Source organism: Eutrigla gurnardus, assembly GCF_963514095.1.
Source record: "Eutrigla gurnardus genome assembly, chromosome: 13".
NCBI lineage: Eukaryota > Metazoa > Chordata > Actinopteri > Perciformes > Triglidae > Eutrigla > Eutrigla gurnardus.
Window position 1 is genome coordinate 24,281,265 of NC_139936.1, and position 19,426 is coordinate 24,300,690.

General features: G+C 43.0%; 1 protein-coding gene across 1 annotated transcript in view; it reads left to right on the forward strand.

Annotated features, from left to right (window-relative positions):
- Positions 1 to 19,426, forward strand: part of hk2 (hexokinase 2) — a 72,266-nt gene that overhangs the window by 24,013 nt on the left and 28,827 nt on the right. The window contains exons 5-10 of the mRNA XM_084024131.1: positions 3,554 to 3,649; positions 6,021 to 6,120; positions 6,238 to 6,421; positions 8,122 to 8,283; positions 9,628 to 9,861; positions 19,013 to 19,317. Coding sequence (XP_083880257.1) covers positions 3,554 to 3,649; positions 6,021 to 6,120; positions 6,238 to 6,421; positions 8,122 to 8,283; positions 9,628 to 9,861; positions 19,013 to 19,317 — 1,081 coding nt within the window. The remainder of the gene's footprint in view (positions 1 to 3,553; positions 3,650 to 6,020; positions 6,121 to 6,237; positions 6,422 to 8,121; positions 8,284 to 9,627; positions 9,862 to 19,012; positions 19,318 to 19,426) is intronic.

Below are 19,426 nucleotides of genomic sequence, written 5' to 3' on the forward strand. Positions count from 1 at the left end.
CATTCAAAAGTATTGTATAATAAAATAAATAAATATGTAAAAAACAATGGAACACTTTCAAATACAAAAGTGCTTCTCAGCCTTGACGACTGGTATAGGATAAAAGGGGGTAAACAAAAGTAAATGTACATATTTGAAATATGTACGTTTACATAAAGTCACTGTTTTAAATAAATATATCTGTAAACATAAAGTCACCATTTTAAATAGCTGTACTTCAGTAGCCTATATATGACTTTCATACATAGGACGTACTGCTCTTCATCCTCCACTCCGACATATAGCGGACCGTCACAGTGAGATAATTGTCTGTTGCAGTGACTGTTACTACGGAATAGGGCTTTAGCAATAAACATCGGCTTTAGCAATAAACGCCCACTGCACTTGTTCTGTTCTTGTGTTTTCTGCACCGGTAGAACCGGCTTGTTGGAAGGCATCAGCAAGAGACAACTGTTTTTAACTGACGGTGTTACCTCAATTCACAAGTGCGTATTGAACCGTGCATGGCCTACCCTACGGTTCAATATTATATTGAGAACCGTTACATCCCTAATAAATATAGAAGCGGGAGATTTCATCGAAACATGTTAGTAATTGTGGAGATGAATGGACTGAGACAGCAGCGGCTGCAGCCCACTATACTGAATGTGTTTGTGAAAAGACTTTTAAGACATTTCAGAGAGAAAGGTCTACAATATACATGTGCATGATACAGTGTCTTGCAAAAGTATTCACCCCCTTTGGCTTTTTACCCATTTTGTTACATTACAACCTGTAATTTGTTTGTAATGTTTTTTTTTAAAATCTGCACAAAGCCTAAGTTGGTGAAATGAATTGAGAAAAATCTAGATTTAAAGGGGCTGCACGGTGGTGTAGTGGGTAGCACGGTCGCCTCACTGCGAGAGGATCCCAGGTTCGATTCCCGGGTCGGCCCGGGTTCCTTCTGTGTGGAGTTTGCATGTTCTCCCCGTGTAAGCGTGGGTTCTCTCTGGGTTCTCCGGCTTCCTCCCACAGTCCAAAGACATGCAGGATGGGGATAGGTTAATTGATTACTCTAAATTGCCCGTAGGTGTGAATGTGAGTGCGAATGGTTGTCTGTCTCTACATGTCGGCCCTGTGATAGACTGGCGACCTGTCCAGGGTGTACCCCGCCTTCGCCCAATGACAACTGGGATTGGCTCCAGCCCCCCCGCGACCCTGAATACAGGATAAGCGGTAGACAATGCATGGATGGATGGATGGATGGATATATTTAAAAAATATATATAAAAAATAAATAAATAAAACTGGTGCGCAGGTGGCCGAGTGGTTAGAGCTCATGCCATGTACGCACGCACGCACGCACGCACGCACGCACGCACGCACGCTATGGCGTCAGAATCGTTTCATATTACTTGCGCAACTATCAACTGAACGTGTCACACCCGCGTGCTTTGATGCCTGTGCAGCACACAGCGCCTGACGTGTAATGTAGTTTCCTCATTGACTTATAATGGTCACGCGTTCACGCGCACGTTCACGCGTGATGGCTGCTGCACGCCTGTGATCACATTACGCGGAGTAACTACGCGTAACATTCATGCATTTTTTAGCGAACGCACGCATTAACGCTCGCATGAAGATAATTGAACATTTTTGTCAGGCGCTCACATGTACGCGGAAACGACGTGCGCAGACTCTGTCACGCGTAACAAGAAGCTGCGTACATATGAAGCAGCGTGCGCACGTCTGTCTCTCACTGAGGTTCACCTTCAAGCAGGACAATGACCCTAAGCATACTGCTAAAGCAACACTTGAGTGGTTTAAGGGGAAACATTAAAATATGTTGGAATGGCCTAGTCAAAGCCCAGACCTCAATCCAATTGAGAATCCGTGGTCAGAATTGAAGATTGCTGTTCACCTGTGGAAACCATCCAACTTGAAGGAGCTGGTGCAGTTTTGCCTTTAGGATTGGGAAAAAATCCCAGTGGAAAGATGTGGCAAGCTCATAGAGATTTATCCAAAGCAACTTGCAGCTGTAATTGCCGCAAAAGGTGTAATTTTCAAAGTTGTATGCATGTTCTGTAAATTAAATGATGTAAACTAGGGGTGGGGAAAAAATGTATTCTTAGATGCATCGCGATGCAGACGTTGGCGATTTTGAATCGATTCACAAATTTCAAAAAAAGATTCATTTTATTTCGTATTGTTTACGGAACGCAAAAGGTGGAACTCGGAAATGCAGTGCCCAGACAGTCTATGAAGTTGCACATAACAGAGACACGGCACCCGCTGCATTTACACCGATGATGTGTAATCATTCATGGCCATAATAAACACTATTACTGCTTTGTACATGTTGTGGAAGTCCCGGACACACCGGGAAACCAAACGGCGTCCTGCCTGAGTTCATAAGCGGAGGAAATGTTCCCATTCATTGTCTATGTAAGAAGCCGCGCAACGCCGTCTCAGCGCGGCGAGTGTCAGGAGACGGCGCCGCCTCCTGCAAGCTCTTGAAAATCTCTTAAACTGACCGTTGTTCCAATCAGCAATGATGTGTCATAGCAAGTACCCTTTCCGGTAGAACTTAATGTTGTTGCGTTTTTCTTTTGTTCTGTTTTTGTTAATGTCGTTGTGTTTTGTTGTTGCCATTTGCCCTTAAGGGCCACCGTAATAATCGGTTTATAATCAAATCGTTGACCTCTGAATCTTAATCAAATCGAATCATGAGGTGCCAAGAGATTCCCACCCCTAATGCAGACCCTCAAACAATCCATTTTAATTCCAGGTTGTGAGGCAACAAGACACAAAAAATGTCAAGGGAGGGTGAATACTTTTGCAAGGCACAGTATCCAGGAAGTCATACTAACTCAGCAGGGAAAACAGGTTTAAAAAGAATGGTCGCCGTGTAAAAGTGAATCTTAACATCCAAATTTCTTCATTCAAATGAATGGAACAAATGTTGAGAACTGAAACATTTCAAGCATGCATTTCAAGATCTCAAATGTTAAACATTGTTACCACATTCAGGCTTTTATACAACTTTCAAATTCCATTCATACGTTTTTAAAATATTCAACACAGTGGATTAAGATACCCTAATTTGACCCACCCATTTCCCACATTTCCAACATCTTCATACAGATTTAAGCAACCGGGTTCAGTGTCCACTTTTTTACAAACCATGAAAGATTACATACATTATTGGATTACATACATTATTAATCCTTTTAAAGCTGACAATGCAGTGTAACACCAGCCAAATCCAGCATTCACACTTTCTTCCAAAATTGCATTCTCTAGTTCAATATGTTATTGTATTGTGAATAAACCAATATATATACCATAATGAGTATAAAAGTATTTCTTGCTTTTTATTAAACTTGCGGGGGGGTGGGTTGGTTGGTTTCCATAATGATTCGCCATTTTGTATAAATTCTTCAAGCAAAAGAATGTCATTAAATTAGATTGTTACATGGTGAGGTTTGCATAATTACTCTGAAAAGTGTATTCATTGATTATAATGATGCATATGACCAGGTTGTGCTCTTTGTCTTTATTTTCTTATTTGCAGAGTGTTTTGGTGGCTTGGACCAAAAGCTTCAAGTCAAACGGAGTAGAGGGAAAGGATGTGGTTGGCCTTCTGAGGAAATCTATCAAAAAACGAGGAGTAAGTGTACAAATTCTAGCTTCACGGTACATGAAATGTGTGCAAACTTACAAGGACTGAGACAACATATTTATTTATTTTTAAGTTAAGGTTAATCAAAAGAATTGTGACAACAGAAACCAAAGGAACCCATAACTGCGAACACTGCAAACTGAATTATGACAAAGAGCAAATATATACATGACAAAGAAGTTGTATTTGCACTTGTCATCAGGGTCATCATAAACATCATAAACTCCGGGTTCGCTAACTACGTTGTTGGTGTTGGTTTTATGTGTAAGGACCCTTATCATGCTACTGAAGAGGTTTGGTGCTATTTTGAGCAATATTAGTGGTTAAAATATGCTGTTGTGGATGCGTTAGGTGCATCGCCCCAATCTAATCAGTGTTAGCGTCTTTCGAGGCTTTCTCGATACATGGGTGATCACTGAAAAAAAATGTCTGGATGGCTTATTTGATGTTTTTTAATGGCGAAAAAGACTATGGGGTCCATTTTCGCCGGTCTTACACTTTAAATGTGCAAATGCGCGTATCGTTTGTTTTCAAGAACGGCCAAGGTGTGCGGCACTTTAAATGTTGCTCTCGCAAAGAATTGTGGGTCGGCGTGATCTCCTTTCCTTTCATAAAGGAAGATCCGTTGCATCCGATGCTAAAGGAGATCTGAAAGGAAGCACTGGAGCTCCTTTCCTTTGCATTTATAGAATTCAAACGGCTCTGATCATGGCGGCCACTTCTTTACTTCCGGGTCACTTCTTCAGTTAGGAACCTTCCTAAGAGAAATAGAGAGAGCCTAGCACTGACCCGGATAGTTGGACCTCTCGGGCAACAGACAGTTATCTCACTGTGATGGTCCGCTATATGTTGGAGTAGACCTTAGAGAATAAAAATTCTTGAGCACAAAGGACAGGCTCAGTGTGAGGGTAATGCTGCTCCTCTCTGATTGTAGCTTGAAGAAAATTTACAAAACAAACTCAAGAACAATACTCACAAATCCCCGGCTGAGTGCCGCTGTGTTGGAGTTTACCCCGGTGGACGAGAGGGTCGCCTCCCTACGCCTGCGGGTTATGGGGGGTAAACTCTGACCGTTGTTTGTGCATATGCACCAAACAGCTGTTCGGGGTATTCGGCCTTCTTGGAGACCCTGCATGGAGTCTTGCATGGGGCTCCAGTAGGGGACTCCATAGTTCTGCTTGGAGACTTCACCGCGCACACGGGCAATGATAGAGATACCTGGAGCAGCGTGATTGGGAGGAACGGCCTCCTTGATCTAAATCCAATTGGTCGTTTGTTATTGGACTTCTGGTGGGCTAAAGGTCTTAGGTGCCTCAAGGGGCGGTAACCCTCAAACATTGTGGTGGACACCGGTGGTCAGGGAAGCTGTCTGACTGAAGGAGTTATTCCGGGATATGTTATCTCAGAAGACTCCGGAGGCGGTTGCAAGGTACTGACAGGATTGATTCACAGCCGAATGTGAAGTGGTCGGGATGAGGATCAGCACCTCTAAATCTGAGGTCATGGTGCTCAGCAGGAATCCGGTGGATTTCCTGCTCCAGGTAGGGAATGAGTCCTTACCCCAAGTGAAGGAGTTCAAATACCTCGGGGTCTTGTTTGTGAGTGAAGGGACAATGGAACATGAGATTGGCAGGATAATCGGAGCAGCGGGGGTGGTATTGCATTCGCTGTACCACTCCGTTGTGATGAAAAGAGAGCTGAGCCGGAAGGCAAAGCTCTTGATCTACCGGTCAATCTTCGTTCCTACCCTCACCTTTGGTCATGAGGGATGGGTCATGACCGAAAGAACCAGATCGCAAGTACAACCGGCCGAAATTAGTTTCTTCAGGAGGGTGGTTGGCGTCTCCCTTAAAGATAGGGTGAGAAGCTCAGTCATCCGTGAGGGACTCGGAGTAGAGCCGCTGCTCCTTTGCATTGAAAGGAGACAGCTGAGGTGGTTCAGGCATCTGGTAAGGATACCCCCTGTGCGCCTCCCCTAGGGAGGTGTTTCAGGCGCGACCAGCTGGGAGGAGGCCACGGGGAAGACCCAGGACTAGGTGGGGTGATTGTATCTCCACACTGGCCTGGGAATTCCTCAGGATCCCCCAGTCAGAGTTGGCTGATGTGGCCCCGGGAAAGGGAAGTTTGGGTCCACTGTTAAAGCTGCTGCCCCGCAGACCCAACACCGGATAAGCGGTAGACGATGAGATGAGATTAATTTATCATGAGTGTTTCTTTATCGCAATCTGAGACAAAATCTTTTAACGTCCTATCTCTACTTAAAAAACAAATACATTTTGGGAAGATATTTTACATTAACGTAATATTTTGCCACATGTGCTGGTATTTATGTGGACAATTAAATTGAATCTCATTGCAGGACTTTGACATTGACATTGTGGCTGTCATCAATGACACAGTGGGAACCATGATGACCTGTGGCTACGATGATCAGCACTGTGAGATTGGCCTCATTGTGGGTGAGTCCAGTCTAACTGAATGCAAATCAAATAAGGTTAGGTGAAGGTCAGTGTTCCCGTTTGTATTTAGATCCTGATGCTAGAAAAACATGACATGTGAACATTCTTTCCCTCAAGGAACGGGCACCAACGCCTGCTACATGGAGCAGATGAGGAACCTTGAGCTGCTGGACGGTGATGAGGGGCGGATGTGTGTTAATACAGAGTGGGGCGCTTTTGGAGATGATGGTGCTCTGGAGGACCTGCGCACCGACATAGACCGGGAAATAGATGCAGGCTCTTTAAACCCTGGCAAGCAGCTGTGAGTGTCTTTGACTTTTCTCCTGGTAACGGACAGAATCTATTCTGTTCAATGTTTTTTCTCGCTTTGTTAAGCTACTGTCAATGGAACTGAACACGTCCTGCACTGATGTTTCACATTATAAGCCTTCCAGCAGCTCGACGGTTATAAGGCTCGTCATAGCTAACATGTGAACACTTGACTACACCACCAAAACTAATCTTTCAGTTTTGCAAAAAAAAACCTGGGTGTATCCAGTCTCCCTGATCTTTTCATTTGAACACTCTATGGAGGGGTGACTCCTTATATGTATGTTTATAATAAAAAAATAATAATAACAATAATAATAAATTGTTTTTATTGCCAGCCATCAGGACTCTCAAGGACACCTTACATGTACAAATAATAAGAATAAAAATGGTAAAAACAGACCATACATAAATACAAAGCAATAAACAACAGCAGACTAATTGAAGAACAAGTAAATACTAAAAAGTTATACAGATTAAGCCAGTCTGAAGATGTAGGTTTTTAGGCGGGATTTAAAAGTGGGGAGAAAGTCAATGTCACTGATGGCTTGTGGGAGAGAAATAAAAAGACAGAGGGCTGTACGCCTAAAAGCTCTTGACCCCATGAAAGACAACGGGACAGGAGGTGTGTTGAGAAGCATGCATAGTGCTAGGGCCCTGGTCACTTGTCACACACACATCATACATCACTGGGGTACATGGCAAAATTGTTAAATACATTATCAGTGGGACTAAGTTTTGTTAAGTATTGGGATGGCTGGGGGATTAGGCTTCTGCTGAAGCTGGCTTTGTTGCACCTTAAGCTTACCTCCTGAACGACATGAACGACAATAATAAACAAATGCTGAGTGCTGATCAAGAGTTTTGTGCAAGCAATTTAAGGTCGCGACTCTTGTCCCAAATATGTCAGGCTATGTCAGGGGTGTTTAGCTCAGGAGGTAGAGCGTTTGGCAACCGCAAGATTGCCGGTTCGATCCCCGGCTCCTCCTAGCTGAGTGCCTGGTGTCCCTGAGCAAGGCACCTCACCCTAAATGCTCCTGACGAGCTGGCTGTCGCCCTGCGTGGTCAGTGTGTGAATGTGTGTGTGAATAACTGTGTCATAACTGTAAAGCGCTTTGGAGAAAAGTACTATATAAATGAGGCCATTAACCATTTTTACCATTTGCTTCATTCAGTGATTGAAACACATATTATTAACATTAATTGAAGTTTTACAGTATAGAACGACATTGAACGTTCCGAGCGAGCTGTGGCCTCACTGCCTGCCACATTCACTTGTTTCATCTCCTCCAGTATAGCCCTGCCATCCCTGTTCCTCTTTTAACTGAATGAGGCGATGAAAGCGTGGATCCAGATAATTCACTTTGTTGCGTCCTTTTCCTCGCTATACTGCTTCATTCACCTCAGGCGCACGCCCACTTACAAAGCAGACAGTCGCGCCGCTGCTGCGGCTGTTGTGGGTTTTTTTTAACATATGATTCGAATATTAATTTTCACATTCGGAATTCTGTTTTTAACTATTGGAATATATATTAGAATTTAGAATATTTGTTGACAGCCCTACTAGACAGACATATGGCATGTGTATGTGCGTGTCTAGAAACAGTATTTTGGTAGGCCTCTTAAAGGTATGGATGAAACTCTTATGGATGTGACAGTATTTTGACCCTCTTTTCGTGTGTTGGCATACAGGTTTGAGAAGATGATCAGTGGCCTGTACATGGGGGAACTGGTGCGTCTCATCCTAGTGAGAATGGCCAAAGAGAAGCTTCTGTTCCAGGGCAAGACTACAGCAGAGCTCCTCACCACTGGAAGCTTCAACACCAGCTACATCTTTGCCATCGAGAATGACAAGTTAGTCTGTGTGTGTTTGAGAAAGTCTGATGCACTCATGGCATGTAGTGGTATTGAAAGAAGCAGACGAACGGTGTCCACTTTAACTAAACACCATGAATAATTAATTGAATGAGCACAGTTCTGTGAGACTCGGATCTGCTTCACCAGTCAAAACCAAAAACTGTGTCCTTGATGGCTCCATTTGTACAGTGCTTTTCATTCTTCCATTCACACACACTAGTGGCAGCAAGCCATTGTGGCCATGCAAGGTGGCCTTGTGCTCAAGGTGTACATGTAGGCAAAAGGAGCCACTAACCCCCGGATTAAAGTGATGGTCCGGAGTAAAATGGACCCTAGGTAATTTCCACCAAGACCTCCAGCCAAACACCCCCTCGGAAGCATTTTTAGAGATGGTCAGCAGTGGTCAAGATAGGGCGATCAGCCGAACGGCTTCGTAATAGCGCTATGGTACTTACAGTATATCTCGTAAATTTCCCCACTAATAATGCATGGAATGTTACCAAACTTCTGCAGTAGTACACATAGGGTCTGTACTCACAAAACGTAACGTTGTAAGTACATCAGGAGTTTATTTAAAAAGAACACTTGCCTGATAGCTTCTACTGCTAAAGCTACGCTGTTTGCGTAGACGGCACCGTGTTTACACAGCTTCTTCTTCGTTGGTGTTTAATGGCAGTCGGCGTATACCCGGCTGTTTCCGTGACGCGAGTTTCATGCGAGAGTATGAAAAGGTTTTGCTTAATTTTTTTTTTCATAAATGCTTATATTATCAGGTCGACAAGTGTTGACATGATAATACAAGCATTTATAAAAAAATCGTCTAAACTTTTTCATACGCTGGCGTGAAACTCGCGTCACGGAAACAGCCGGGTATACGCCGACTGCCATTAAACACCAACGAAGAAGAAGCTGTGTAAACACTGTGCCGTCTACGCAAACAGCGTAGCTTTAGCAGTAGAAGCTATCAGGCAAATGTACTTACAAACTTTACAATGCCTCGTTTTGTGAGTACAGACCCTATGTGTACTACTGCAGAAGTTTGGTAACATTCCATGCATTATTAGTGGGGATGATCGCCCTATCTCGACCACTGCTGACCATCGCTAAAAATGCTTCCGAGGGGGTGTTTGGCTGGAGGTCTTGGTGGAAATTACCTAGGGTCCATTTCACTCCGGACCATCACTTTAACCCTGAGCCACAGCAGGCACATGTCCTTCCATGCTTTCATTTTCTTCAATATCGACCTTTGTTCAGATCACACTAAGCAGTCAAAGTTATAGTTATAAGTTCTAAATAAGTGTAGTTTAAGTTATGAATGTGTGTATTCTGCTTTACCTGCAGAGATGAGGAAGGTCTGGCGAGTGCGGAGAAGGTACTCCTCGGCCTGGGTCTGAACCCGTTGCTTGAGGACTGCATCGTTACTCAGAGGGTGTGTCAGATCGTGTCGACACGGGCCGCACACTTGTGTGCTGCCGCTCTAGTGGCGGTACTGCGGCAGATCCGGGATAATAAAGCAGCTGAGAAGCTGCGGACGACCATTGGAGTGGATGGATCTGTTTACAAGAATCATCCAGTGTAAGTGTTCCTGAATACAATCACGTCTGTCTTGAGGGGTATTCCACCAAACTCGCTAATTAAAGCGGCGCTTACCTGGTTAAGCCTGGTTACAACTAACGCCAACTTCCACTTGCGGCTAAACCCATTCCATTAACGCATTTCAGCCGCGCCTTGTTGAGGCTAATTCAAGCCAGGTTAACGTTGTCGCGTGTTACGCACGTTCACGGGATATGAAGCCAGACCAGAACCGTGAATGTCAAATCATCGAGAAAAATTATTGATGGAACTGTACGAGGAGTACAAACTCATCATAACCAATAAAGGGAATACTGTAGTGATAAATAAAAATCGCGAGGCTGCTTGGGCAAGAATTGCCGAGCGATTAAAAACGGAAGTACCGTTAAGGCAAGGCAAGGCAAGGCAACTTTATTTGTATAGCACATTTCATACACAAGGCAGACTCAAAGTGCTTCACATCATACAACAAAGTGAGAAGAAAAAAGAAAAGAAAAATAGAAGAATTAAAAGAAAATAATAAAAATTTGAAAAATGCATTACAGAAAGAAAATAGAATAAAAACATATTTGCAATAATTAAAAACAGTGCAGACATTAAAAGATTTAGCAGAAAGCTATGGTGAACATAAAAGTTTTCAGTCTAGTTTTAAAAGTGGTCAGAGTTGGGGCAAGTCTTACATCTTCAGGAAGTTTATTCCAGCCATTTGTTGCATAGTGACTAAATGATGCTCTCCCGTGATTGTTGTTTACTCTGGGAATCACTAACAGATTGGTCTCAGAAGATCTTAGTGGTCTAGAAGGCTTATGTAGTGGGAGCATATCAGTGATATACTTCGGTCCTAGACCATGTAGTGATTTATATGTGAGCAGGAGGATTTTGAAATCAATCCTCTGACATACAGGGAGCCAATGTAAGGATTTAAGAATTGGTGTAATGTGCTCACATTTTTTGGTCTTTGTAAGAACTCTAGCAGCAGCGTTCTGAACAAGCTGTAGCTGCCTGACAGTTTTTTTCGGAAGACCTGCAAGGAGACCATTACAGTAGTCTAGCCTACTAGTAATAAAGGCATGTACAAGTTTTTCTAAGTCTTGAGCTGACATGAGCCCTCTAAGTCTTGCTACATTTTTTAGGTGATAGTAGGCTGATTTTGTTACTGATTTAACGTGACTGTCGAAATGTAAATCAGAATCCATAATAACCCCAAGATTTCTGGCTTTGTTTGAGGTTTTCAGGGACAGAGAGTGAAGGTGTTGAATTACTTTAAACCTTTCTGTTTTAGCACCAAAAACAATTATCTCAGTTTTGTCCTCATTTAGTTGTAGGAAGTTTTGGCACATCCAGTCTTTGACTTGCTCAATGCACTGGCACAGAAGATCTATGGGGCGATAGTCGTTTGGTGATAGTGCTACATAGATTTGGGTGTCATCGGCATAGCAATGGTGGTCAATGTTATTATTTTGCATGATTTGTCCTAGTGGGAGCATGTAGATGTTGAATAAAGTTGGCCCCAAGATTGAACCTTGGGGGACTCCACGCGTTACATTGGTAGGTTCTGATACAAAGTCGCCAATGGAAACAAAATAGTTCCTATCTTGTAGATATGACTTGAACCAGTTTAAGACTGTGCCTGAGAGCCCCAACCAGTTTTCCAACCTGTCCAAGAGTATTGAGTGGTCGACAGTGTCAAATGCAGCACTGAGGTCTAATAGCATTAATATTGAAGTTTTGCCAGAGTCTGTGTTAAGACGGATGTCATTTACAACTTTAATAAGGGCCGTCTCGGTGCTATGAAAAGGTCGAAATCCTGACTGGAAGTTGTTGTGGCAGCCAGTTGAAGCCAGGAAGTGATTTAGTTGTTGGAGGACAACTTTCTCAATTATTTTACTTATGAAGGGTAGATTTGAAATTGGTCTGTAGTTGTTGATAATAGAGGCATCTAGGCTCCGCTTTTTTAGAAGAGGTTTAATGACTGCAGTTTTGAAGGCCTTTGGGAAATTGCCTGATTGAATGGAGTTATTAACTATTTGCAATACGTCTATTGATAGGCAGTCAAAAACATTCTTAAAAAAGTTGGTAGGTAAAGCATCAAGGCAGCAGGTGGATGATTTTAGATTTGTCACCGTTTCCACTAGAGTTTTAGAGTCTATGGCATTAAAGCTTGCCATCATTGCTGTGTTACTTTTGCCTGAACAGGGTGGTGATCCAACTTTTTTGTTTGAGATATTGATGGCGCGTCTGATGCCTTCAATTTTATTAGTATAAAAGAATGCAAACTCATTGCATTTCTGCGTGGAATGGAGTTTAGCTGGTATTTGTGTTGGGGGGTTGGTCAGTCTGTCAACAGTTGCAAATAGGGTTTTCGCCTTATTAGTGTTGTTGTTTATGATATTGGAGAAGTATGTTTCTCTCGCACTTTTTAAGACTAAATTGTAGGCCCGGAGGCTCTCTTTATAGATGTCATGGTGAATATGAAGTTTAGTACTCCGCCAGATTCGTTCAGCCTTCCTGCACTCTCTTCTCTGGGCTGTCACAACAGCAGCTTTTCTCCAGGGTGCCTTTTGCTTACCAGAAACTGTTTTAACCGTAGCAGGTGCAATGACATCTATGACATTCAGAATTTTGGAATTAAAGATGTTTACAAGATCATCAGCATGACATGGGTTTAGAGGTGGTAACGAGGAAATGGCATTTTTAAAGAGTACATTGGCATGTTCATTGATGTACCGCTTTTTGACCTTATTTGATTCTGTTTGTGTGTCAGGAATGAAAGAAATATTAAAGAAAACACAGAAGTGATCAGACAATGAAGGATCAGTCACAAAAACATCAGAAACATTGAGACCTTTTGTGATAATCAGGTCCAGGGTGTGTCCCTTACAATCAGTAGCCTCTTTCACATGTTGAGAAAGGTCAAATGTGTCTAGAATATTAAAAAGTTATTTTGCACCCTTGTCATTCAAATCATCAATATGAAAATTAAAGTCACCAGTTATAACTAGGCAGTCAAAATCAGTGAAGATGCTAGACAATAATTCAGTAAAATCATCGAAAAAATTTGACGAATATTTAGGTGGCCTGTAAATAATTAACAGGAGAACTCTGGGAGAGCATTTCAACACAGCACAAAGATATTCGAATGATGGAAAAACACCAAGGGACATCTGTTTCCCCTGAAATGTATTTTTAAATATAGCAGCAACCCCTCCACCTCTTTTCCCAGATCTACAAACATCAATAAAATTATAGTTGGGGGGTGCTGTCTCGATCAGAATGCTTGCACTGTTATTTTGTTCTAGCCATGTTTCAGTTAAAAACATAAAATCAAGTTTAGAAGTGGTAATAAAATCATTGACTAAAAATGATTTGTTATTAAGAGACCTTACATTTAGCAGACCCATCCTGATGGTGTTATTGACAGGCTTTGAGGTTGACTTTGATTTTGAGAGAACAGGAATGAGATTGTTTAGGTTAGCAGTGTGTTCAAGTTTCCCAATGTTTACTCTCTTAGTAGTCACAACAGGAATGCAGAAGGTGCCATGTTTTGATGTAGGCGACCTTGGGTCCAGCTGATAATGCGGTCTACTGCTGAACCCTTTTCTGTCTCAGTAATATTCAGGGCTGCTGTCAGGGTGGGGATCAGGTGGCCAAAAGGGAAGAGGTGGCCATAAGGGAAGAGTCTTGGAGGTCTTGGATTTTAGTGACTTAGTTCCAGCTTTGAGAGAGGGGGTCTTGGATTTTGGTGACTTCGTTGCAGCTTTGGAAGAGGGGATCTTGGATTTTGGTGACTTCGTTGCAGCTTTGGAAGAGGGGGTCTTGAGTTTTGGTGACTTAGTTGCAGCCTTGGGAGAGGGGGTCTGAGTAGGGCGGGGGGTAGGTGGGGGTAGCTCCTGGAATTCCAAGGGGGAGGAGGGGAGAGAAAGGTTTATTGGAGGGAGGGAGAATGACGAAGACCTGGATTGGGATTTGGGAGGGGTGGGGGAGGGATCCACATTCAGTCCTCCTTCGACGTTGTTGATAATCTGAGAAGGGCGGGGGGTAGGTGGGGGTAGCTCTTGGAACTCCAAGGGGGAGGAGGGGAGAGAAAGGTTTATTGGAGGGAGGGAGAATGATGAAGACCTGGATGGAGATTTGGGGGGGGTGGGGGAGGGATCCACATTCAGTCCTCCTTCGACGTTTCTGATAATCTGTGTTTCGTCTTCCCTCTTTGTTGGTTCCTCTCGTCTCTTGTCCTTGGCGACAGATGGATGACGCAGGCAGTAAGACATGTTGGTGATGAATAGCTTTGCCCCTAGCTTATTTAGGCAAAGTCCGCTTGTCTTAAAAAGATGCCTGCGGTCCCAGAAAAAGCGGAAATTGTCAATAAAATGCATTGGGCGAGCAAGAGATGCAGTTGAGAGCCATTTGTTGAGCCAGAACAGTCTACTGAATGTCTCAGCTCCTCTCCCGGTCGGGGGCAGAGGGCCACTGATGAAAACCTCAGCATTCACAGAGCTGACTGTTTCAAAGAGTTTGTTGAAGTCCTCTCTCAACTCTGTTGATTGTTGTTTTTCAATGTCATTAAATCCAATGTGCAGAATGATATTTTTCACAGTTGGGTGTGCAGCCACAATTTCCAGGATTCTTTTTTCCAAATCAGACACTGTATCCTTCGGAAAGCAGAGTACTTTGATGTTATTACTGCTTTTCATATCTTTTACAGAAAAGTCACCCACAATCAGATTTTCAGGCCCTGTCGTTAGCTTTCTCTGTGGCTTTAAGTTAGCAGGTCTTACCCTGCTGCGTGGTGGTGGGGGGTTATCCAGGCAGTCAGAGGGGGATCCATGGTCCTGCAGCAGTGGAGCAAACCTGTTCTTTAGTTGAACAGTTGTTTGCTGGGGAGGTTTCTTGGTAGCTCTCCTCTCCCCAGCTGTCCGCTGCTGTGTCCTACGAGGCAGTGGGGTTGAGGAGGCGCTGTGCCTGGATGGAGATGGTAACGCAGGCCAGCCGGTCAGATCACAGATATCGGGGCGCTGGGTCCTGCCAGTTATCCGTTCTCCCATGTCACAGGGAAATGGTCTTCTCTTTGGCTTCGCACCAAGTGTGTTCCAGGGAGGATTATCGCTGGTAGATTTATTACCGTGTACAGGATCCTCCCGTTTCTTCATAGCTTCATTATTGCTACTTAGCTGGGTTCTAGCATGCTCCTGTCCACTGTTTTGAGTCAGTGCTAGAGTGGTGTTGTTCCCACAAAGTCCATTCACTTCTACATTTACTTCTAACCGATTCATTTTTGTGGGAACAACACCACTCTAGCACTGTTTTGAGTCAGTGCTAGAGTGGTGTTGTTCCCACAAAGTCCATTCACTTCTACATTTACTTCTAACCGATTAATTTTTGTTTCCAGCAGTAAAATCTTCTGTAGGAGTTTATGGTAATCTTCCGTAGAGAAGGGAGGCATCTTCTGCTAATTACCTTTAGCAGGCTCAGGCTTATCTTGTGTAGGCCTCCTCGCGTAGCATTGAGGAAGTCGTAAAAATATTGAAAAATGCCCGTTTTATCTCAAAGAAAATATAATCCCACTGGTTTTGTAAATATCCAGGAGCTGCTGCTCTTTGTTTGTTATTGAGGAGAAGCAGATAGCAAAAAATAGCAGAAAATCGCAGGCAGGGGTGAGAGCAAAGAGGAAAAGCGTCTGCACTGTAGCAAAGCCGGAAGCATGTTAAGAGTAACATGTTCTAATATAACACTGACAAAGAGTTCTTGTACGTGAGGATAGTGTAGAGGTAACGCGCTGGCTTTGCACGCGGCCGGCCACGGTTCAACCCCCGTCTATGGAACTTTGTGAAACTTATTTCTTTGGCTGGAACTCTCTCTCTCTCTCTCTCTCTCTCTCTCTCTCTCTCTCTCTCTCTCTCTCTCTCTCTCTCTCTCTTTCTGTCTTTTTTTAGATAGGCCTAGTAAATGCATCTACATTGACCAACTCATTTATCTCAACAATTTAATGAATACATTCAATGAATCTATTAATGAACTCACCTGAAAGGAATTTATGTGGCTGAAAATTGCATGCAGCGATGCCTTTGTCATTGGGATCTATAACATGCTATTAATAATAACATCTTTATGCCTATCATGTTTTTGCAAGTTATATTTGGGTTCTCGGGAAATTGTATGATATATTTATAGGTAAGGTTTATAGTTAAGGTAAAATGTTGGTCTAATTCTCTGATCTAAAGACAGGCAAAAAAAATAAGAAACCACACATGAGATGTCCTCACCGGGATGTGAACCTGCGATGCCCAAATTCAAGCAGGTGCATCACCACTCACCCAACTGGGGGCTTTAAATAATCATATGGCCAGTCGGTCTTAAACAAAATAAACGATTTATTCATATTTTTTTAATTGCAAGCATGTATTTTTAGACGCTTGATGAAAATATAGTCTGTTTATATTTCATATATGTAATTTTGGTAATTTTTGGTCTTTCACGTGACGAAATCACGAGGACTAGGCTTGGCGGAACCTTCTGCTGGTACAGTTGTTTCCGACAGACGGACTTCTCTGAAACCCCCGCTAAAGTAAGCCTGATGGTTAGCCTGCCCCGGGGCAGGCTAGTTTGGTCGGATAAATACCCATGGTTACTTAGCGGAGAGTGCCTCAAGTCACGTTGATGGAACGAAACTCTCGCTAAAGGTAGCGAGGCTTATCGAAATTAGCCCGGCTTTGCGCTTAGCGAGTTTGATGGAATACCCCTCTGGTGCATCTCCCAAACACACACATACCGATCAGCCATAACATTATGACCACCTTCCTAATATTGTGTAGGACCCCCTTTTGCTGCCAAAACTAGGGGTGGGAATTGATACGTTTTTATCAATATCAATGCCATTGTCGATGCTGCCTATCCATCCAATTCCTTATCAATTCTCTTACCGATTCCTGAGTAGTTCAATAAATACTTATATACACTATAATAGGTGATTTTAGCCCATAAATTAAAAATAAATAAAAAACGCACCTTGAATTTTTACACATTTTATTAAAAAAGCACCGCAAACCATTATAACGAAAGAAAAGCTCAACATAGAAAGTTGCACACACTTGTTTGGATTGTGTGTGTGTGTGTGTGTGTGTGTGTGTGTGTGTGTGTGTCTCCCGTTTGGGGCAAACACGGCCAAGCGTGAATCAGGCTTTCCGATTGGCTGCAAAAGCCGCTGCGGGAGCAAATACGAATGTCCGATGCATAAACGTAACTCTCTATGTCACTAGCAAGATGGCAGATGAGAAGTTGATCGATATACATAAACAAAAGGGGGAAATGCGCCACGGAGACGAGGAGACATCTAGTCACATCTTTACAACTATACGCATTCGTTTTGTTGTCAGAAATTAATCGCTTACATGGGCAAGCCGGGTACCGTTGTTTAGCCCCCTTTCTCTAGTTTAAGAGGAAAAAAACGCATGTTTCTAGCGCAAACCATTACGGAGTTATGACGCTCTAAAGACAACATGATCTTTTGTTGCGTATACGCTACAATGGGTCTATGCCTCCACTGATTACACACGGCAGCATTTTCATCGAGTTTGGTGAAATGTAGCCAGACTTTCAATCGCTTCCTCCTCTCCATGATGCTGCCTCGTTGATTATAGGTTGTCGGCGCGCGCAGGGTCGTCGCAGAAAGAGTGACGCAATGTACCGCGACGCAAAATTTCGAGTAAACCGGAAAACGTGGTGCGGAATCGTTAAGAAGAATCGATAACATTGGAGGCGTAGGATTCCGATGGAATTGGTTAGTTGGAGCCGGTTCTCGATTCCCACCCCTAGCCAAAACTCCACTAGACCACCGAAGGTGTGCTGTGCTATCTGGCACCAAGGCATAGGCAGGAGATCCTGTAAGTCCTGTACGTTGCAAAGTGAGGCCTCCATGTATTCGACTTGTTTGTCCAGCACATCCCACAGATGTACTACACACCTCATATGCAACAAACATGCATTGTACTGTGTCTTCTGACACTTTTCTATCGGCTCCAGCATGAACCAATTCAATTTGAGCTCCAGTAGCTCGTCTGCATCGGACAACAAGGGCCAGCCTTCACTCCCCATGTGCATCAATGAGCCTTGGCTTTTTTTGATAGGTACTGACCACTGCAGACCAGGAACATCCCACAAGAGCTGGAGATGCTCTGACCCAGTCATCTAGCCATCACAATATGGCCCTTGTCAAAGTCGCACAAATTCTTATGCTTGCCCATTTTTCCTGCTTCCAGCTTTGAGGACAAAATGTTCTCTTGCTGCCTCATACATACCCCTCCCACTGACAGGTGCCATGATAATGAGATAATAAGTGTTATCCCAACCGTCAGTGGTCATAATGTTTTGGCTGATTGGTGTACACTTCAAAAAACAAAAGAAATTGAATTTCATGTCACAATTATCCTGCCACAATAATTGCGATTCACGTTATGGTAAATGGACTTACATTTCTATAGCGCTTTTCTAGTCATTTTCGATTTACATTTTGTCAAGAAAGAACATTTTTATTACGGTCTCTGATAAGACACAACCTTTTTTAATAAACATCCCTTTTAACTGGAGTGGAGTCTTGCATAAATAAAGGAGACATAAAAATAAAAAAATAATTGTATCCTGTATTTTAAAAACAGTATTTATCACAATCTCGACAGCCTTTTCAAGTCACTCATAACTATATTAACGAGTGTCCCGCTTCACCATGATCTTTTTTTTTTTTTTGCGATCCTCGATTAAATTGTCCCATCCCTAGTGGTTAACCAGTTTTATTTCTTTTTTGATATAATATTCATCTATTTTTTATTTCCTATAAAGCTGACATGCAACATGCTCTCTTTAAAAGTTATATTTTGTTTATTTGTGCTACAGTAAATATTATTTATTACTCAGCAGTAAAATCAGACTTTAGGTTTCAGTTACTTCAAGAACAATTTGTGATTTAAGTATTCAATAAGCTGTAGAGCAGCAGGATAACATGAATGTCAGCTGGATAGAGTTGAATAGCACACAAAAAATGGCCTTATTGAATCCACATGTTGAGTGTGCACATTTGCTTTTCATCGAGTTCAGCATGGAAAAACTAACACGACGACAAAACAACCGAAATGAACAGAGCGTAGCTTCTTTTTCTATTTCCTAGGTTTTCCAGGAGGCTCCACAAGATGGTGCGGCGAATCGTGCCGGACTGCGATGTACGTTTCCTGCAGTCGCAGTGTGGCAGTGGTAAAGGTGCAGCCATGGTAACGGCGGTAGCCTACCGTCTCGCTGCTCAACACGCCGAGCGTCAGCGCATCCTCGACACCTTGCGTTTGAGCCGTGAACAGCTGCTGGAGGTGAAGAAGCGAATGAGTGCGGAGATGATGCAAGGCCTGTCTAAACAAACCCATGAGCAGGCGAGCGTTAAGATGCTTCCCACCTACGTTAGAGACACACCAGACGGCACAGGTAGCTTTTAAGAGAAAAACAAATATTTTATTTGACTTGATTTGGTTCAGGTTTCTCTTTTCTATAATGCTGTTGTGTACGTGTTCAGGATTCTTGTCTTTCTTGTCTT